This window comes from Glycine soja, chromosome 14 (genome assembly GCF_004193775.1).
Source record: "Glycine soja cultivar W05 chromosome 14, ASM419377v2, whole genome shotgun sequence".
NCBI classification, from domain to species: Eukaryota; Viridiplantae; Streptophyta; class Magnoliopsida; order Fabales; family Fabaceae; genus Glycine; species Glycine soja.
This window is the reverse complement of record NC_041015.1, coordinates 49,269,096-49,292,737: the sequence shown is the minus strand read 5'-3', so window position 1 is coordinate 49,292,737 and position 23,642 is coordinate 49,269,096. Positions and strand designations below refer to the sequence as shown.

General features: G+C 29.8%; 2 protein-coding genes across 3 annotated transcripts; both read left to right on the top strand.

Annotated features, from left to right (window-relative positions):
- The first annotated feature begins 2,418 nt into the window (after positions 1–2,418).
- LOC114384237 (EPIDERMAL PATTERNING FACTOR-like protein 6) lies at positions 2,419–5,521 on the top strand. 2 transcript variants are annotated; one of them, XR_003660628.1, is made up of 4 exons: positions 2,419–3,251; positions 3,387–3,430; positions 4,346–4,531; positions 5,035–5,521. XR_003660628.1 is itself a non-coding variant. In XM_028343893.1 (3 exons), exons 1-3 carry the CDS (start codon positions 2,981–2,983, stop codon positions 5,278–5,280), a joined length of 561 nt encoding a protein of 186 aa, XP_028199694.1. In that variant the 5' UTR covers positions 2,435–2,980; the 3' UTR covers positions 5,281–5,521. The 2 variants fall into 2 exon arrangements, 1 of the variants encoding a protein (XP_028199694.1); XM_028343893.1 differs by lacking the exon at positions 4,346–4,531 and having other exon boundaries at positions 2,435–3,251.
- Positions 5,522–18,813: 13,292 nt separating this feature from the next.
- Positions 18,814–20,820, top strand: LOC114384923 (CBL-interacting serine/threonine-protein kinase 11-like). The gene has a single exon (XM_028344764.1). The coding sequence runs from the start codon at positions 19,249–19,251 to the stop codon at positions 20,569–20,571; it is 1,323 nt and encodes a 440-aa protein (XP_028200565.1). The 5' UTR covers positions 18,814–19,248; the 3' UTR covers positions 20,572–20,820.
- Positions 20,821–23,642: the final 2,822 nt, after the last annotated feature.

Here is a 23,642-nt window from a genome sequence, read left to right as displayed (position 1 = left end):
TTGAGTTTGCTGGCGCGGCGAGAGCGATGCGTCGCCGGTGCTGGTGGTGGCGCAAACCACCGTGAGAAGCTGTGCGACGAGGATTGAGGAGGTTGGCACAATCGTCTTTCTCTGTTAAGTTAAACAAAATATTCAAAATTTTAAAAAAGTATAAAAACTGGAACCACTTATCATAACCGGTTGTCTTTCCTTGACCACCAAACACACAGAAATTCACTTCCATCCCCACCATATAGCTTACACCATAGTTATATCTCTCACTTTTTTTGTATGTGTCTTTACATAAGCATGCATATAAAAAATATATTCAAAATCAAATAAAACATTTTTTTAATGTTCCATTTTTGGTGTTTAAGAAATGTTTTCCAACATTAATTACTGTGAAGGCTGTTAGTACTGTAATATATAATGGTCTTTTGGTAGAACTGGTATTAAATGATTGAATTCTCACTTACTTCCGTATCTGCCTTTACATAAGCATATAAAAAATATATTTAAAATATCAAATGAAATTTTTTTTATTGTTACATTTTTGGTGTTTAAATTTTTTTTATAACATGACTACTGTGAGGGTTTTTTGTTATAATGGTCGTTTGGTAGAACTGGTCTTAAATATGGATTGTGATAGATGATAAATATAGTTGGTGGTGCATGTTATTTTTCAAGGAAAGTGAAAACCTAAAGGGCCCTAGGTTTCAAATAGTCTCCACAGCTTTCGGATTCAATATCTCTACCGAATGAATGGAAAGGAATAAAATATTGCTACATGTGATCTCTGAATAGCTGTGTGGTGAATTGTAGTAAATGGTAAGCTGTAACTGACCAAGACCTAATAATCTTAATTTCTTAAAATTGAGAAGTTGAGAACAAAGATATGGTCATGTGAAATTTCATCAAGGGTCAATATGCCTCTTTAGTCTTTTTTCAGGTGTGGACACTACACTAGGTTTGGACACACTGCTAATTCTAAAATTTCAAGCATGTCTTCAGCTACCCTATTTCTCCAAACTCCCCCTACTAGTCATAAAATTAGCAATGGAAATTAGAATAATCCAAACTCTTAAACGTTAAGAAAATCACCACCAGATCAAAAATTCAATCAAGACTCTCACCAAATTATGTTACAAGGAAAAGGAAATGCCTAATTAAGAAGGATAAGGTTTAACCTAGTGTAGAAAATCCAATCCAAAGTGGACATCCCATGAAATCCGCTAGAAACTTAACAAAAGAAAGTTGCAAAATTTTGAGTCCAATTATTGGTACTATGCAGTTGAAATTGAAGACCCTATAGCACCAATGCAGATTTGATTTTGCATTAATGGGAACTGAGGCCATGGAGCTCATAGATGTATCTGTCAAAGAAAACACCATTTTCTTACATAATGTTTGTCTATACCCTTTTGCTTTTGGAATCTGAGCAAATTGATGGACTTTTTAAACAGTCATTTTGACCAAAGCCCATTACATCATTTTCTCTTATGTGTCATATTGGTCAGATATCAATGGCTTGAGTGTTCCTAACAACTACTAGTACCCATCATGTTCACACGTGCATCCCCAGAGGCTATTCTTGTAATTACATGGGTGGTTCCTCCGTGTGAGAGATGGCCCACATTCTAAGGTACCTAGCTGCTAGAGCATATTAATGCAACCGGATGTGCAGTACATTTTCAACATATTGTACTTTTTTCCATTCCCAAAAAGTCCAAGTTAGAAGCATGGTGAACCAAAATATTGTATTTATGTGAATTATTAAGTACATAATGAATCTTTAATGCAAGTACCAAGATATTCCAAAGCTTTTTCATATCTCAAAGGGGGGTTGAAAATTGAAGCAGCAGTTTAAATATAATTTTTTTCAGGCTTTGAACCAATTATTTTAAGTATTAAAAGCACACTTTTTTAAATATATTTTTCATTATTAACTGAAATTAATTAAAAATCACACAATTATATGGCTTTTACTCTTTATTTAAAATAATAATTTCATCCATAATTATGTAATTTTTAATAAGCAAAAACATATTAAAAAGTTTTGTTAAAAAAATATGCTACTAATATTTATCTTATTTAAACACATAAAAAAGGAGAAACTATTATATAACTTGAGACTAAGTAATCTTAATCAATATCACATTTTTGAATTTATAAAAAAACAAGTGTTCGATAGAAATTTATCATAATTACATAGTCTCATACCCTATAATAAATTAATAATTGCTCAAAAACAAGAGAACCATGCAAATGATTGGTTGATACTAAAAAAATTAAAAATAAAGAAAGCATGCTTAAAGATAGTCTGTGTCCTTTTAAGAAAGGGATTAGTGGTTATCATGTATCCAAATAACAAACTGCTGGCACCAATAATTTATAGTATCTTGACATTACATAGAAAGCTAAGAACTATTAATGAAATGACATGGAAGACATAGTTAAAAACCGAAGGTGGTTAAAATTTAAGAAAGAGCCTTGCCCCAAGTTTCTCATAGAGAACAAAAACTATATACAGAAGGAGAAAAAGGCAGAGGAAAAACAGAGTGAGTGGGGTGAGAGCAGAAGCATCAGAGTGAGAAGGGGGTTGGGGTTGCTTTAGTTTTTCTGGGTTTGGGAATCGTTGAAAGACAATGGAGAAAGCCTGCAAGAGAATCCAAGACCTAAACATGGTAAAGCTTAGGAAGTGTTGATCTGCATAGATTGATTCACCTTTGTTTTTCTTGCTTCTCTCTCTTTTTTTTAACCTCTCTGCCACAACACACACACACACACACACACCTCATCAGATAAACCGTACCACTACTAATACTCCATCCAAAATTTCCACTCTCTCTACCTCTATTACTCACTGCACTGCACTGCGACAAAATAATAATAAAAAAGTTGAGAGAGAGAGAGAGAGAGTTGAAAAGCACAAAAGGGGTGTGACTTTGTCTATCTTAGACAAATGGGCTAAGTGTTAGGTATTTGTTTAGCTCTTTTTTGCATGGAACGTGCAAGCCCTGTGTTGCAAACCCTATTATTGACTCAGCTTCAAACACTATTCTTCATAGGGTCAAAGAGTGAGAGTGTGAGTGTGTGTGTTTCTGTCCTATATCTGCAACCTTCCCAGTGTTGTTGTTTTGAAGGAAGTTTCTATTTGTTCATGGAGAGGAAGAGAACCACCCCTACTAGTATCTCCTTCTTTTTCTTGCTCTCAATTTGCACACTCATCTTCTTCAGTAGAACTACTAGTGCCTCTGCCATTCCATGTTTAGGTATGCAATTCTTCCACACACACCCTTGTTAATTTCTCTACATTTCCACAATTTTTCATCTCTCTAATTCCACTTAACCCTATGTTATCATAAATTTATGTTATCTTCATCTAATTGGTCCTTTCAACAATTCAGATACCAGGTGTCCCATGTTTGCCAAAGCTGGCAGAGATTTTCAGGTATAGACTACTGGTTCTATTCTTTGTCCATACACATCATTTAATTTCGTACTATTTTTTCTATGTCCTTGGCTTATGTTCAGTTATTGCATGTAGCATCTAATTAAAAATAACCACATCATGTAATTATAAAATCAACCTACCTAGGTCTAACTCTCACTGTACTGCATGGTGAACAATGAACATTATTTGATTTTGGACACAACTTTTCAATTGATTTAGTGATAATTAAAAAAGGGTTCTCCCTTTTGGAAAAAATAAATTAATTCAGAACATGGTTGTGGTTGTGTGAGAGTGTGATATGCAACTAAGTGAACTAACTGGAACAAGGTTTGGATGGTGACAGTATCCAAAATCAGTCACACACACACACCCTTTGGCCTCAGAGTTACACAGACACACTGCAGGAACAAAACTGATAGTGGCTAACATGCATGCACCAGAATAGGTGCAGGGGTGTGGTGGGACCCACTTCAGTGTGAGCCGTCAGATGCATGGACTCCTCCACTGTGATTAGGAACACACACGTGGTGGTGGTACCATGTGCCTCCCCCATTGCTTCCATCCTTGTTGAGCCGGATTCTCTACGGTCATGGAATTCATCAATTCATCAATCAGAATCGTTGGATGAAAATCATAGGCCTTATAAAAATACACATTTTAATATCAAGTATCTTGTTAACAAGTGTCGTTAGAATCTCTTGAAATATTGGTTAAGAAATTAAAAGAAAAAATTATTAATTGAGAAAATAATATGATAGCATAAAAAAATTATATATTAGATAATTTTACACATTTCAATAAAAATATTTGATCTTTTAATTCCTTAAAAGCACTTGTGAACATTTGACTGATAAATTATCCTGTGTTTCATCCAACGATACATATTCACGATTGTTGAATTGGTGAACGCAGGAAATCTTTTTACCATTATTCAATCATGTTCAGCCGGGTGCCTTGACATCACCGGCGCACGTTAGAATGAGGCAGGAAACCTAGCTGTCGTGTTTGTTTTGTTTTCTCACAGCCACACGAGTCTCGGTAACGTGCGCGTACAGTAGTACAATGCTCTCAGCGCAGCGCTTTCACCGCAAAAACACAGTTACAGTTTCTATTATCATGGTCATGATGGTGCATGTTAGCCTAGTCTTGTACAATACATATATTGCTGACTTGGATGTTGCCCCACATTATCACAACCAAAACCATACTAGAAAACATTCTTCAACTTCAATAATATATATTAACATAGTATGGGATAGTTGACAGATAAGTATGTTTTTTAATTGGGCGATCAAGAGATTCAATTTCAGTTGTGTATTAGAAAAAGAGTAATGATATATCCACATTTCATTCAAAACACTCCACCAACATGTGTTAGATAGTATTGTGGGTGGTGTCCATCAAATATTTTTCTAAAAAAAAAAAGTTAACTTGTTAAATAGAGTGCATGTCATGCTTAAAAAGTTTACCAAAAGTTCATCTAGATTATTATTTTTAATTATTGTTATTTTATGAATAGTTGAATATTTATTATTAATTTGCATTGTTTCTTAATTTAACACTAATTATCGGTTAATTACTTGATTATGATTGATGGGCAGGAACTCAAGGAGGAAAATGGACAAGGGTTGGTGTTTGGAGGTAAAATAGAGGTCTCATCAATGGGGTGGGATAGGAGGCTTCTAGGTGGGCCTGGGTCATCGCCACCTCGGTGCACCTCCAAGTGTGGCAGATGTACACCCTGCAGACCGGTTCATGTGCCGGTGCCGCCGGGGATGCGGGTTACGGCTGAGTACTACCCGGAGGCATGGAGATGCAAGTGTGGCAACAAGTTGTACATGCCATAATGAACATAATTTTCTCTAAGTATGATGATGTATTTTTGTTGGGTCTAATATATAGTTCATTTTATTGACTATAAAGACTCTCTCATCTCTTTGATGTGTTACGTTAGCTTTAGCTTGTGGTGGATATTGGATATGGAAAAAAGAGGGTACAGAACTTGATTTGATGTGAAATATATAATATCTTCACACTGATAATGGATTAATGTTAGTAACAGTAAAGTTATGTTACTGAATTTGGCTATATGTTGCTTGGATTTTCTTTTTACTCTCGGTTGTTTGATGTTCAATTTTATTGAATTGTTTAATTAATGCATTAATTGAGGGAATCTGTGAGGACTAGTTCATTCAATATAGGCCCATTTTGCAGTGTCAGTTCGTTTTAGGTTGCCAGAATGTGGTGTGGTCTGAATCTGAAAGTAGTACTGTTGTCTGCTCTTTTAGTTTCTTCTAGTTTTATTCCTCTTGGCTTGATTTGTATATATATAATTCTTTTTCAATTTCATATTGGAGATATTAATTTGGTGCATCAACATATTGAAATTGTACTGAGCAAAATTTAAAATAGATTGATGTAGCAACAAATCACACAAATGGGAAGGAAGGACAATATCATACTAAAGGTTTCTGGATGGAATATATAGAATGCAAAACTTCACGTGCAACCTGAAAGACATGATAGGTGACATGATATTATTAACAGAATTTTGGTTGTTACAATGATGGTGTTTGATAGTTGTCAGATGCTTCAGTATTAAGTAAAAACTAGTTATTTGTGATATAATGGTATACATATTACTTAATTAATTAAGACACTATAAAATAATCATGCTTAAGATATAACTGTATTATCCTTTACAAAACCTTGTCTCTGCAGGTAACAACAACAGCCACTTCTTGTAATCCGTGACAAAATTCTATATCGAAGATGTACGGTGACAGATTCAGTAAATTTAATTAGTGAAGATAATATTTATATAAAAAAATTTGTAGCATTAAAAAACATAATTATTATTTTTGAAAACATTAATATTATTTAAGTTTTCATATTCTAAAAAATATTGAGTAATTTTCTTATTTCTAATATTATAAAAATCTCTCCCCCTCTCTCTAAGTAACTAAATGATCATTTAATTATTAATCTCCCAATATGTACGGTGAGAAAGATAAAAAAAAAAAAAAAGTGAAAGATTACAAGTAGAGTGAAATATATAAAATGGTACAAAATATTTCGGCTTTCAATTGCATGTTATTCCTTAATACAGAACAAGATATATTTAAACATTTTGCTACTGATTTCACGTGAAAGAAGAAGAAAAATTAAAATGGCAGTTTCTATGCTAAAACCCGTCTTCACTCTAATCAATATAGTAAAAGGATCATATTTAGTTATTTATAGTTTTATTTTAAAATTTAAATGTCCTCAATTTCACACTCTTGGTATTTATGTTAACCAGTCCTCTTTGTTCTCTTAAAAATGACATTAAAAATTTTAGATGTATTTTTTAAAAGAATATAATAGTAAAAGTGAAGAGTTAAGAAAGAAACATGATTAGATATTCATATAGGATGGCATGATTTATCATTTATGAGGGCATTCCTAGATCACGTCCTAAGCTTTATGGGTGCAAAGATAATGGATTATATTTTTGGTTAAAGGGCTATTGGATTATATATATGATATTTCAAACTGAGTGAAATCCTAGTGAGGGCAAATGCCCCCACAATTGTGCAGTGCAATCCTATTGTCAACATTTTATGAAAGTAATCAGAGTTAAATATATTTTTGTCCCTATAAAATAAACGGATTGTGGCTCTAGTTTTCGTAAATAAAAAATAATTTTCATCTTTCAAAAATCTAATTTTTTTTTTGTCTCTAATGTCATGTGATATTCATTATATACTTATGTGTTTAACAGAAAGTTAAATTATCAATTTATCATCACAAGTACGTAGCACCTACTTGAGTACTTGTATATGTGGTATCATGTATATAAGATATTCCTAAAAAAAATTTGTTAGGTCAATGTTATTTATTTACTTTAAAATAATTGATAAAAATCAAAATTAAAACAGCTATATCAGATTTTAAAGGAATGAAAATCAATTTTTTTTACAACCACTAAAATTAGTAGTTTCATGTTAAAACAAATAATAATTTCAAATTTTGAAAGAGTGTAAACCAAAATAAAAGTTACAAATTAAAAGTCTCATTTTATTATAGTGATTAAAAATTAATTTATCATTATACAAATCTACACACAAGGTTGGCGCAACAGAAAGTGAAGTTAAAGCAAAAATTGATAATAAAAAATTACTTTAGAGAAAAGAGTGATATGTGAAACCTTTTAATCAATATGTGTAATGTTTTTTACTTTAAAAAAAACTAATTATAATTGTTGATAGACCTACAGTTCAAAATTTAATTATTTTACTCTTGGATCGATCTGGCTATATATATGAATCTCTTGAACACAATTTGTTTTCTGCAATACTAGATAAGTTTATAGAAATGATGAGTTAAAATGACTAATTTTCAATAAATAAGATGCACCGTAGTTAATAACTCATTATTAAAAAATTTATAAAAAAAAATAAAAGTATGTGACCGAAAAGAAAGGTATATATGACATGAAGGAGAATCATATATTTAATCTATTTTTTCTCTTCTATTCGCGTATGTTGATTATGTGTAATACCTTACCACCTGCAAGATATATATATGCTCAAAATAAGCTTTTACTTTCATTTTACTTCACTTTTTAGACAACATTTCATCATAAATAAAGGTTATAAAACTCTACAAATTTGAAAGTGAAAGTTCAAGAAAAAAAAAAAAGGTATGTTTGGTCAAAAAATAAAAGAAAAATCGATATGTTTGTATATGAGTTGTTGTTGTTTTTTAATTATTTGGATACAATAAATCAACAAACAAATTATAATAGGTTTTTCATCTGAAATGGACTCTACATACTTTAAGTGAAGCAAATCAATTTTCGAAAGAAATGACCAATAAATGGTTCTAAAAGTAACTCAAGTGAAAATGTCAAGATCACAAGCCATGAACAGGCCAAGATTGGGCAAAATAGGACCCACACTCAACCTTAGGAAGGTGATGCTTCAATTATGGGACAAAGGAGTTCACTCGAAATAATACATAAATAAACAAACATGGAGTTTGTTTGAAAGTTCAAAGCAGAATTTGGACAACACATCACTTCCTTCTACATCATAGATTTGGTTGTGGTGTTTTGTTGAATTTATTTTAGGCTTCTATGTATGTTTTTTAAAAGATAAAATTGTGTCAAATGCAAGTCATGTATTTAAGAATTGATTTATATAGGTAATTAAATTACTCATAAATCAAAATTTTAATAATCGCATATAGAATTTAGTTGATGGAATTAATTTAAAACTTACTTTATTAATATTGTCTGATCTAATAAACTGTATAATTGTAATTTAACGATACAAAAATAAAAAGACAAGTTCACATGTAAGTATATAATTAAATTAAAATAAAACCCTCTAGAACTATAATTTTAATATTAAAATTAAGAGTGTTCATCAAATGTGATTGATTCGCCAAATTTGATAATTCAAAAAAAGTATTTAAATTTATTTTTCCCAATTTAAATCCATCCAATCATTCAAGCATCTTTTGGATTTTTTTTAAATTATATATTTTGCATTTTTTGTCAAAAAAAAATAGTTTTTTTTTACTTATTTATCCTCACAATTGTTAAGGATTTTTTTGTTTCTGATTAAACACAAAGTAAATTTATTGTTGTGATATTACTATTAAAAATAATTATTTTTTTCAATTTAAAGATACATATATATATATATATATATATATATATATATATATATATACATACGTATATTAATAATTTACATCCCCTCTCTTGGAATTATTTTTTCGTTATTGCATTAATATATGTAATAATACCAATATATATTGCTCAAAATAATTGAAATTTTAGAAACTTAAGATAAAAAATAATAGTACTGAGTTAAAAAAATGACACAATAAATTGTACTCCGTAGCCCGTAGTGAAGAATAAATCTATTTCCATGTGATTTAAATTTTAAAATTAATTTAATTTAGGAGAATAATTTTATTATATTTTTTTTACTTGCAGTTTTTAAATTCTTAATTATTCAAAAATCTGTTCCAATAACTAATTAGCCCAATAAGCCCATTCCTCTCCTTTCCTTTTTCTTTTAGGCCGAAACACACACTTAAGCTCATCTATTGTGTATATTAAGGAAGTTGTTATTAGAATGGGGTGAAAAAAGAAAATCGCAACAGAAATACGTTTATGTTATACAACTATACAAGATGCAATGGAATCGTGTTTCCGTTAAATATGATTCTATTATACACACTGTACAATAGAATTACATTTCCATTATTATTTTTTTACCCCCTTATGTGTAACAAATATGATTTTGTTGTTTATATTGTACAACTGAATTGTATTTCTATTTTTTTTACATCCCATGTGTGTAACATAAATATGATTTAATTTTACAGTGTACAACAATAAAATCATATTTCTATTGTTGGCTCACCATTCTCAGACATTCCAAAGTCACCATCCCAAATCCATTGACAACAACAACACAAATTCAACATCATCCCCAAACTTAGAAACCCCTGAACAAGACCTATAACAAAATAAACTAGGGGTAAAGGGCCATCGTTACCAATTGAGTGGACAAAGGAGGAATTTTGCATGTGTTGGTAGTGCCAACAACAAAATTGATAGTGTGAATAGCAGCCCCATGTTTTAATTAGTTCTAACTTTTAATGGGGTTGTCCCTAGCTTCCCAAAAGGTAAGAAATTATGTTGTTGTTTTATTCCTTCACGCGACCATATAGTGTGCTCCGTACCGATGGAAGGTCTTCAAAGTTTCTCAAATGCCAGCCATAGGATTAGGATCAAACTTCACCTCACAACCTCCATATTGAAATTCTTTTTATATAAATCACATGTATTTTCATATTTAAGCCAAATAAAATTATTATAAATGATAAAGTTTTCCTTCTAAATGTTTAATACAGCTACACATCAGAGACTTGATCATGATACTTCTAGTTAAATTAAAACAATTTATCCACGTCTACGGTGGTCCTTGGTATTGAATTTAATTAATTGTTGTTGAGTGGAAGAAATGTGAAGTTGCATTGCAATTGGAAAGGGGTGATGCGTGTTCATCATATGGAGTGTAGGTTGAGGTTATCAGGTCCAGATGTTGGAATTCTGATGGAGTTCCTAGGACCTGTGGATTGATCTGCAAAACAAAATTAACAAGAATATTTTTTAGTCATACTCTTTTATTTTTATTTTTTTGGTTCTTTAGTCATACTCTTTTGAGTACAGGTTGACTAAGTTTTTATTAGTTAAACTTTTTAAAAATTTAATTTTTATTTCTTCACCAATTATGGTTCTAAAATTATTTTTAAATTTCACTTTTTAGTCTTTTAATTTTTTTTAAAATTTAATTTTTAATCCTTGAAATCTCATTAATTCAAGGACTAAAAATTATTTTTTTAAAAATTTTAGAGAATAAAAATATAATTTTTAAAAAGTTCAAAGGTTTTAACAGGTTAAACTTTTGTTCTAAAACTAAAATCTAAATTTTGAAAAAACTTAGGAACCTCTCAAAATTTTATTTTAAGAACTAAAAAAATTAAAAATTAAAATCTTAATTAATCCTCGAATATATTATGAGAAAATCATAAAATAACTGATAAACTTAGTTAAATAAGTTGTGAGAGTCACGTAAAAGTTCATTAAATAAAACACACCCAAAGAGAGGGCCACACAAAAAGTAAGTTTTTACATGTGTCAATCCCTCACCAATGCACCATTTTAAGCCCTTTTTGAAAATTCACTTTGTAAGGAATAAACGAATCAAATTAAGTCATTATTTATAATTTAAAATAAATTTACACTACTCAACAATTAACTTCTCATCCAAAATCTATTAAGTTTTAAAAATTATTTTCAAAATTAATCTGCTAATGTCTATCACTTTCAACAACTGATTATATTTTCTTCAAATTATTGAGTTGGAGAGTGGGCACTGTTCAGTTAGCACACGTCTTTGACTAAAGAGTGGCGTTCGTAAATGATACACCCATCAAATTTCAGTAATTGTGTGGTTTATAGGTGCTCTTACTCTCTTCATTAAAGCAATTATAAAAATAAGCTTAAAGAAATTTAATTCTTCTAGAACGAAAATTAAAAAGTACCCCAATGAAGTAAGAATGTATTTATATTAATTTTATTTTTTAAAAAAAAAACCATGTGTAAGATTAAAAAAAAGTATGTTCATTATTAATATAAGGAAATTTAAGTACAATAAATATTTTAATTCAAATTAACAATTGATATATTTGTATCCATGTATACTTCTCCTTAATTACTTCAAAGCAAGAATAAACTAATGTATAGTTTTAACTACTGATTAGAAAATTAATGATTAAAATTGTGATAAAATAAATGTATATTGATAACAATTATAAAGTTAAAGTTTTTAATTTTCAATCATTAATTTTTTAGACAATGATTACAGTTATATTTTTTTTTATAATATTTCTTCCTAATTTAGAAGCGCTAGCTAAATCTACAAAAGTGATTATTAACGGATAAAATTAATTAAGTCAGAGAACTAAATTACTGTTAAAAAATAAAAAATCAACTAAATAACTCTGGATATTTAGAAGAATCAAATGAAAATTTTTGATATTAAATAATTAACTAAAAAGTAATAATTAACATATAAAACAAACGAATATAAATAAAAAATATATAAATGAAATTTAATATAATTAAATTACATTTTCAACAAAAAACTCGTGATATTTAATTTGTCCTTTTGAATTTCAGCAACACGAAACATAGTACATACTTTATACCAAAATCTAAAACTAACGACAGAATGAGATATTTTTGGTGGCGAATTCAAGAACCTAAGTTAATTTAGTACGAACAAATTATAAAAAAATAAAATTAGCGAATTCAATTATATAAATATAGATAAAATAAAATATAAAAATATAAAATTTTATTTATAAATTTTGTAAATTTAAAAAAATGAAGAGATGCAAATACAGCCTCTAAAACCAAGGTAGGTCCGCCACAGGATATTTCTATTGATAAAAGAAATGATAAAAACGAGTTTGAATCCATTTTAGTCCTACTTATTACTCTATACCAAAATCTAAAACTAACGACATAATGGAATAACATAATGGACAATGGAGTCTATTAAAAAAAAGGTGATGAAATGGACGCGTGTTTGTTACAATGTAGCACCTTCACGTGGCATGAAGACCATCTTAAATGATTTTGGGTCCACGTGTTTGGCATAACGTGCCTTGCATGGCTCACATGATTAAGGCAGTGTTTGGTACGTTCCAGCGTGTTCATCACTATTCACACACGTGAATTTCCGCTGCCAGATTGCAACGTTTTGTTTCCAATTTAACCACAGTGTCCTGTTTGCACTGCAGTCATTCCCCGCACCATGCAGCTCCTGATAAGTTTGGTTTTGTCATCTCATGACTAAGATATCATGTGGTTTATGGTGTTTGATTATATAATAACACCTTGATTATTATTAGAATATTAAAACATGTATATGAGTTAATTGCAACTTTTTATACCAATTATACTGATCGAGCTTATTAGTAGATAATATAACGAATCAATTGCTTATATGTCCACTAACTAAGTAATTATATATGTCATACAACTCCAGTACATTCCTCTAGCTTCAGTCAATCTAAAGGTAGCCAACAAGGAATGTTAATTACATGACTTATAGAAGATATCTAAAAAAAGAAATGACCTATAGAAGATATTGAAAATCCACTACAGAAAAAAATTTTGGAAAGTAAGGAAAACATTATTTCAACAATCTTTTAGAAAAGAAAGAATCCATTAGATTTTACGGGAAGGAACAATACTTAAGAAGAAAGACTTAATAATTAGGTAGGATCTAGTTTGAACGTAATGGAATATCAATTCTCACCTAAGATTTTAAATTGCGATTATGGTGAGTAAAAAAACATTTACTTTGCATATAATTACAGGAAAATGTGATTGAAGCGATCACAATTACTAGGTTAAGTTGAAATACCTAGTTGAAATAATTTCATGCAAATTAATTATGGCGCTTGGTGATTTTTATTAATTATATATGTTTAGTTAAATGTAGGGATATAGAATTATAAAAGGAAAAAAAAGTAAAAAAAAAAAAAAATCGAGATCAAATAATGTCTTATGGTTATAAGTTATAACAAGCTATATCTAGCACTTAAAAAAAACATGTAGGTAAAATAATTTGTAAGATAATTAATAGGAGGATATAGTACATTAGTACTTTCATATAGTATTAATATTAATTACATTTAGGTACACGTAGAATAAGCTGAAGGCAACCTAGATGATTTTGAAGATTATTGTGCCCTACTACTCCTAGGTTATCCTATTCTGCACGCAACAAAAGCAAGTAGCTTATATCAAAGGATAGATACGGTCATCAAACTCTAAAATATTGGCACAATGATAATTGTGTTTAATATCTAATTTATATTTGTCTTCAATATATATGTTAATTTTTGGCACACTGATATTTTGACTTTATTCTGTTAATAATAATTAACATATATAGCATACATCCTTTTATATTTATTTAATTGTTTTTTAAAATAAAAAATACAAAAAATTGATATTGTTGACGATATATATTATATAAATTTATTTATTCATTAATAAACATATAAATATGTTTGTATTATTCAACTTTTTTTTAAACTTGTATAAAAAACATTGTATGAACTTTTACTCAAAGCAGTTAAAGCAAACACATTTTCAACAGTTTCATTTTTAGAAAATAGGAAATGAGAAGTTAAACTAAATATGCTTATTAAATATTAAAAAATTAAATATAAAATATATTTTATAAAGAAAATAGAATTAGAGTTAGAAGTTATTTTTCAAGCCCATAACTTTGTCAACTCTTAAATTAAATTATATATCCAAATCCACTTTTTGTTTTTGTTAGTTTAAGTTTTAATATTCCTTAAAATTTACAAGAGGTGATTGTGCATATATAGTTATTCAATATATAACCACATTTTTACAATATATAACCACACTTCTTTAATATATGTGTGTGTGTGAAGTTATATAAATGAGAATATATTTATGAAAACAATCTTTTTTAAACACAATTTATAAATTATAGTGATAAGATGTGTAAATGTAAAATTATTTGAATTGACATTAATTAATATCCATATATATATACATATACTAATAGATATTTTATAAATTAAAAAATATAACAAATTTAACATTCGTACATTACAAGGATTCTTACACTAGTATGATTAAGAAAATTATTTGTTATACTCTTATGTGAATAACTTTCTTACTGAATAAAATTTCATCATTGATAAATATTATTTTTTGTTATAAAAAGATTAAACTGAAATAAAATTATAAAAACATTTAAACTAAAAACTTACCGTCATAAATATTAAACTTAATTTCAATACATTGTTAGCCTAAAAATTTCTACATTATTAGTCAATTAAAAATTATTATATATGACTTTTAAATATTTTAATAAAAAAATAAAAATTTAACTACAGTATTAATCTACGATGTAAGGACAAATTGAGAATATAAAAAATCTCTATATTGCAACTACATTCTAATTAAGTTTATAAATATTTATGAGTATAGAATGTTTAAATTAAGGGAGGATAATGGTCCCCAGAGCTTGCCACCTACTGTTTCTATCCTCGAGAAAATAATAACGTACTTTCTTTTGAGGAATATATTCTTAAACACAAAGGAAGCATTTGGGAAACTAATTGCAACACGTAATGTAATGCTTAAAAGATCGAGCCTTTCATTATTTACCTCATGCATGTTATTCCATTGTACTCTTTGCAGTTCCGTATACTCAATTTGATCCTTAAAACTCTTTGATAGTATAACGTTTTACATAATTAAATGATCAAAACTCAAATACATAATCACTAATTTATTTTAGATGATCATGTGTTTCTCAATAAATTTTAATCTTATTAGTAAATAATTTTATGACTGAATGCAATCCCATCAATGATTAACATTAATTTTTTGTGATAAATTTTTTATATTAAAACAAATAATTTTATGACTAAATGCAATCCCATCAATGATTAACATTAATTTTTTGTAATAAAATTTTTATATTAAAAATAAATTAATAATTATATACTATGTTAGAAAAGACTCTAGGACTTAATAAATAATATTGTTTATAAATTTAATTTTTGTTTTGTGAAGAGACTTATAGTTATATGGAATTTTAATTTTAATTTTTTAACTTAATAATTATGTATCCTTAATATATAGTGTACTTTCTTTGGAGGAAAAAGTATGTAAAATATAGTCTTAAACGCGAAGGTTTGGATTGAAAGGTATAGAAACCATTCGGAAAATTAACTACAGTCGTAAAATGTAATGATTGAAGGGCCGCGTCTTTCATTATTTTAATATTTTAAAATAAATTTTTTATAATTAAAAATAATCTTATATAATTTTTTATCATAAATAAAAAATATAATATATATCTTAAAAATTATTTATATATTATAAATTTTAGTTATAATATAATTTATATATTCAAGAGTATTTATTCATGATAAATTTGACTCATACAAAATTAATATTTATCCCTTGCATTACAATTTACATAGACTAAAATACTACTTAAATTTTATTTAATGAATTTTCAGCTAAAAAAGATGGAAGAAAAAAAATAAAAATTGATGAGTTGTTAAGTAGGATTCAAATATAAAATTTGTCCAAATTCTTAAAATTTCTGAACACAGTCTTAATTTTAATAAGTAATGAAACATTATTCAGGGTTTAATTAGATTTGTGAAATCCAAATTTTAACTACAAAGGACGCTTTTTTTTTTTGTTTTTTGTTTTGAAAAGAACTACAAAGGACGTTGATGCGTTTAAGATGTTGCTTACTTTAAAAGTAAGGAAAGGATTAGATTAGGAAAGAAATAGATTAAATTTCTCAATGAAACTTTGTGATTCAGCTTACATCAAACCTAAGATAAGTTGGGCTTATTTGTTATATAAATTTGGCCAAAACTTTTTTTTTTATATATATATATAAATAAAACATAGTTAAAAAAAGTTAAGTTTTAGATGATTTTAAAAAGCTTTAAACCTGGAATTTACTAACAAACACTAGTAAATTTGACAAATATTTTAAGATACAATTTTTTTCCTTAAGCTTCTCTTCTCTCTTCTTTCTCTTTCCCTTCTTCACAAAAACAATCAAACACACTGGTAAAGCTAAACTCATTATACCCCATGGACAATTTTCCACACTGTCCATAAAATCTCAAAGCCTGAGCAAGCAAATCTGTCATTATGTGCATATCCATAAAAACAGATAATATTTAATTCATAAAATAATATCATGTGTTTTTAATCTTTATTTGCTAAAAGATAAATTATATTTTTTAATTGATAAAAAAATATCATATTCCTTGGAGATAGATCACATTCATTTATTCAACAACAAAAAGTGATCAGCTCTTTATTTGCTAAAAGATTATGTTCTTTAAAAGATATTTAAATAAAATTTTAATTTTTGTGATGTTTTATGATTATAATTATGATTTGTAAAATCTTACAATGAGATTTTAATTTAATTACTATCCTATTTGTAAAGTGTAAAGCATAATTATTTATTTGGTCTTACTATTTATTATTTATTTTATCCTATTATTAATAAACAGTTTAATTTAGTTCATTAATTTTCAAAACAATTCAATCTGGACCCTTAATTTCTTTAAAAACAATGTAGTTATCATCCTTTCTATCAAATTGTAACATCCGGCAACGACAGGTTAATTTGTGTGATGTTTTATGACTATGATTATGTTTTATAAACGATACTAGTTTAATATCCTGTGTGCTTAAGTTTATAATTTATTATTTTTTATAATATATTTATGAATTAATTTTAAGAACTTATATATGTTAGTATATATGTAAAAATATATAACCTAATGCACGTGAGATTGTTCACATGGATGACAATGATAGTTATTATTTGTCATGCGCTTGCACGATACACATTAAGTGGATATTTGTGGACTTGGATATCCGCGAATACTCATGTGATATTTTTGTAAAAATAAAAATTAGTTTAAAAATATTTTAATAAATTTTTTATTTTAATATTTTTTGAAGAAATAATTATAATTGTTAAATTAAAGTTATTTAAATATTCTATAATTTACATGATTAAAAATGTTCATGAATAATTGTAAATGAATAAATATTGTGAACTCTAAATAAAATTATTTAAAAATTATTCTCTAAAATATACTGAAAATATAATTCCAAATAAAATCATAATCCAAAACATGATTACAGATAATATATATATATATATATATATATATATATATATAATATTTACGTATTTAAATTTGGTAAATAAATAAAGAATATGTAAGTATTTTGATATTAACAGATAAAACTACTTTGTATCTATTACGAATTTTATTCATAAATATTTATGGGTATGAGTTTATTTGTTATTCTTAGTTTGCATAATATTTTTAATTAAATAATTAAATATATTTTCTAAATTTTTAATTAAATGGTTGAACGTACATAAAATATTAACAAATACTATATATTAAATTGATAGTTATATTACTCGTTTGATAATTTAATTTATTATAATAATAATTTTTAAATGTTATGACAATTGAGAATTTAAGCTACATATTTCATTAGTATAAATATCGATTATATATTTTTATCAATTTTTTTATGCATAATTTTTGTTAGAATGCAAATAAAACTAAAAAAATAGAGGAGAAAAAGAAATCCCATGTAGAATAATATAATGATAAAAATATCTATTTGATCGAATTAAGTTTAAAAATTAATTTGCTTGTAAATATTTTTTTAAAAATTATGAAAATCACACATCTTTCCATTTTATGCAATGCTAAAAAAGTAAAAAAAAATATTTTTTATTAAAGAGATACATTTAAAATAAATAAAATATTTGTGAAGATTAAAAAGTATTATTATATTTTTATGGAAAAAGTCCATAAACATAGGTAAACCGTTTTTTTATTCCTTACAAGTAATCTCAATTCTCAACTAAGTATAATAACCAAAAAAAAAGAAAAGTCTCAACTAAGTATAGGTCAATCTCAACGAGGACAACTGTACAAGAGAAAAATCATATTTTTTTTTTTTGAGCCAAGAAAAATCAACTCTTCTGTAATTTTTTTCAATAAAACGGCACCGTCCCGTGGCATATCCTATTGCAATAATCAATAATGAATCTCATATCGCAATCACCTTCCACCACGTGTATGGCCACAATCAACACCAGCAAAAAAAGGGGAATCACGTTCCCACCAAGCACTCTTCAAAGTTCAACCCCCTCGCCGTCATCACGCGTAAGATGCAGCAACCTTCATCTTTTCTTTTCAGTTTTCATTCTCTCGTCATTTTTCGTCATTTTTTTTAGTTTTTTTTTTCAATATTTCTCTATCCAAACCCATTATATGATTAAATAATCACCAAATAAATAGCCTACCCCGAAACTTACTAGACCAAGTTCAACAAATTATCAGCACCAACTTATAAACCATAACGCGATTCTCCAACGCCGTTGTTGTTTCCTGAAACTTCTCAAACAGAAGCAACTTAAGCCAGCAAAGAACAACCTTTAAACCAATTCATTCAAAATTACGTTTCTTGCTTCGCTTCCCCCAACCCACAATTTCCTCTCAATTTCCCTGATCCTATTTAAACCAACTCACATTAACCCTCAATTTCCCAAACCGATCGTGTTCTCTCTCACGAGAGCACGGTCGCCGAAGAAGTAAGAAAACCAATGCCAGAAACCGAAAACGCGGCGGCGACGGCGGCGGCGGAGGAGGAGAACAACACCGCCCTGTTTGGAAAATACGAGGTTGGAAGGCTCCTAGGATGCGGCGCGTTCGCGAAGGTGTACCACGCGCGCAACACCGAGACTGGGCAGAGCGTGGCGGTTAAAGTCATAAGCAAAAAGAAACTAAACTCGTCAGGGTTAGCTTCCAACGTGAAACGCGAGATTTCCATCATGAGCCGCCTCCACCACCCAAACATCGTGAAACTCCACGAAGTGCTCGCTACAAAAACGAAGATCTACTTTATCTTGGAATTCGCGAAGGGCGGCGAGCTCTTCGCGAGAATCGCGAAGAGCCGATTCAGCGAAGATCTCGCGAGACGGTATTTTCAGCAGCTCATCTCCGCCGTCGGGTACTGCCACGCGCGCGGCGTTTTCCACCGCGACCTGAAGCCGGAGAATCTCCTGCTGGACGAGCAGGGCAACCTTAAAGTCTCCGACTTTGGACTCAGCGCGGTGAAGGACCAGATAGGGGTGGACGGGTTGCTTCACACGCTGTGTGGGACCCCTGCTTACGTGGCACCCGAGATTCTCGCGAAGAAGGGTTACGATGGGGCGAAGGTTGATGTTTGGTCATGTGGGATTATCCTCTTTGTTCTTGTCGCTGGGTATCTTCCGTTTAATGATCCTAATTTGATGGTTATGTATAAGAAGATTTACAAAGGGGAGTTTCGGTGTCCGAGGTGGTTTTCGATGGAGTTAAGGAGGATTCTGACGAGGTTGTTGGATACGAATCCTGATACGAGAATAACCGTTGATGAGATCATGAAGGACACGTGGTTTAAGAAGGGGTATAAAGAGGTAAAGTTTGGGGATTTGGGTTTGGAGTGGAAGAGTGAGGGTGAGGGTGTCAAGGATTTGAATGCTTTTGATATAATTTCGTTTTCTACGGGGTTGAATCTTTCTGGGTTGTTTGATTCGTCGTGTGGGGTGGAGGAGGGGGAGAGGTTTTTGCTCAGGGAGTCGCCGGAGAAGGTGGTGGAGATGCTGGTGGCGGCGGCGGAGAAGGAGGGGGTTGTGGTGAGGATGAGGAAGGAGTGTGGGGTGGAGTTGGAGGGGTGTGGGGGTAATTTCGCTGCTTTGGTGGAGGTGTACCGGTTACCGGGAGAGCTGGTTGTGGTGGAGGTTAGAAGAAGGGATGGGGATGGTGGGGTTTTTAGGGATGTGTGGAGGAATAAGCTGAGGCCGTGTTTGTGTGCTGCGAGTAGCAGTACGACGTCGGATCGGGATGGAACAACTTTGGCGCAGCCGGTTGCCGGTGATTCATGATTAGGGGTTATTATTTTTTTCTCTCTCTCTTCTTTTTAATTCCTAATTTTAAATAAAATTGAAAAAAAATAGGCAGGTGGAGGTTTGAAAATTGAAATGTGTTATGGCCGAAATGTAATATTGGCTGGCCATTGTGAAGTGGGGGCACAAATGGATTTGGAACACTTGTGTGACCAAGGGTGCATTGCAAGTTAATGATGTATATTTTTATGATGCTTATGTGTAAAGTATACTTTTTGCTTCGCTTTATTTTTCTAAAAGTAATGGTTTTATTGGTTCTTGTAAAAAATTATGAAAACAATGATTTTTTTTTAAACAAGTTAATTCGCCCTAATGTTTCTCGTGGTGCAAAGCGACAATTAGTAAAATGATTATGAATTCTGCACAAAAATGCATTTGTAGATTATTTGTGGTTTATGTACCTATTATTATAATTGTTTTCTTTGGATTCTTTTGAACCCCAAATAAAACAAGAAACTTGCATTTGAACATTTTAAGCGGAAGGGATCTTATTTTATCTTAAGAAAATTACTTATGATATTTGTTACTCCTTTTTAACTATTTTCAACAAGTTTCTGGATGTAACTTATTAATGTAAATTCTTATTTTTATAAATTTTGTGATCAAATTTATTATATAAAATACTTGTGTGACAAAAATTTACTGAATAAGCATTGCTCAAGTTATTTTTCTAAACATTTATAAATTATTCATTTATTGATCACTTTCAAAGCTCACAAAACAAAATTTTAGAGAATAACTAGAATGGGATCGACATACACATACCAGTTCGTGATTTATAGTTGGAAACATTACCATTGGTATATAGCCTGTAAGAAACAAAATCAAAATCATGGAAAACTATTGAATATTACAATTCGGCTCATATATGATTATCATTTGTAAAAAAATCTAAACCATATAAAATGACAGATTTAAGATACCCATGTATTATAGTTTTTGGCTAGTCTATGGTCATTGAAATATACTTACAATTTTTTATTTTATTTTTTGGTTAAACAATATATTCACAGTTTTAAACATTAAGAAATTTGGATGGATCCCAGCACCAAGTTACATTCACAAATTATACCAAAAAAACATTACAATTATAGGAGTACTAATTAAAACAAAGTGTTATTTTAAGATATTTTGATGTAGAATCAATGTTTTTATCAGAAAATCTAATATGCCATGTGAATTGAAAGGACGATTCTTCAGCTCCATGAAATTATCAGGTTCAGTCACATTCAAAAGTTGGTGATTGGTGAGATAGTGTTGTTTTTAATTAATGGCAAATGGACACGCTGCAGTACTTTCATTGTCTCTGCTGTTGGACTTTTCTATTCATTTCTATGTACAAACTCAAGCGGTCCAAAATTGAAAGAGTACAGTATACTTTTGAAACCATCTGTTGCCACCATGGTTCTGTCAAGGTTGATAAATTATTAATCGGTTAGGAATTATTATGGTTTTAATCAATGTTTACTTGACACAACATTAACTGTTATTAATATATATATATATATATATATATATATATATATATATATATTTTACAGAAGAGAATCATCACTTTTCCATTGCAATAATATGATCAATACAAAGAGGGATACTATGGAAAACATTATTTTCATGATTCTGTACAGCAAATCTAGCTAGTAAGTGAGCCACACTATTAGCATTATGGCACACAAATCTTACTTGGAAGCCACTATGCTGGTGCAAAAAAATTCTTATTTGTTGAATGATGATTCCGCTCTCTGTAAGTGATCCACAAATTGCTTGCTGTTGGTCTCGAATATCACCATGTAATAGGGTAGTTGAGCCAACATCTTCATCGCTTGCAACAAAGCAAATGCTTCACTTCCTGCACCAAAACTTGATAATTCCAATAACTTGTTTTAGCTATCAGAAAGTTCCCAAATTCATCACGCAAACATAACTCGAAGGCCATTATATTTGGCTCTTCAAATATTGTAGCATCCGAATTGCATTTGACAAAGCCTGAGGAAGGTTTTTGCCAAACCAAAACATTATCAGTTGGAGAGCAATAAAACTGCTGGAATTGTCAAGAATCTTGAGCTAGCCTCCAATTGCTCTACAGAAGACTGCTATAACATTGGGAAGTATCTAGCTTTGAAGAGCACTTAATCTTTTAGCACATAAGAAGAAAAGGTAAGGACACAATGGATCTCTTTACCTTAACCCTAGTCTTGGGTTAATGGGTCCTATCAGATCATGATTAACTTTGACCTTATACTGCACACACACAACATAATCCATTTTTACCCAATCGTGATTGAAACCCATTTTGATCATAATAGCTCTAAGGTAGCCCCCAATAAACTCTATCGTAGGCTTTACTAATATCAACCTTTAGAACCAATTCACCACGACCTCCATTGCATTTACTTCTAAGGTAGTGGATAACCTCCGAAGCCATAAGAACGTACATTATCCATAATGGTCCTGCCCTCAACAAAGGTTGACTGCTCTTCACCAATTTGGTCTATTAGCAAGAGACTTAGACAATTTTTTTAAAATAACATTACACTATGCAATCGGTCTGAAGTCCTCCATTTTTCTTCGGATTATCACATTTTGGAATAAGAACAATTGAAGTATCATTGATTCTTTCCGATAAGGTACCTAAAACTAACCCAGAACATCAAGCTTTGAAAATCTCATCACCACATAAATTCCAGAATCTTCTATAAAACGCTGCATTAAGACCATCAAGCCCTGAAGTGTTTTCAGGGTTCATATGAAATAAAGCTTCCTTGAATTCATCTTTTTCAAACGAAGCAGTGAGCATATGATTTAATTCATCAGAAACAACAGCTTGAGTAACGTTTAAAACCTGATGATTAGCTCATTGGGAAGGGCTAAAGAGATCATTAAAATAATCATGGGCCACCGCTTCCATCCCTTGTTGATCACCAACGACCATCTCCCCCTATGCATTTTGCAGCTCGTTGATACAATTGATTTTTTTTTCTTGTTGAAGCCATTGCATGAAAGTATTTCGAGTTGGTATTTCCCTCTTGGAGCCAGTGCATTTTCTCCCA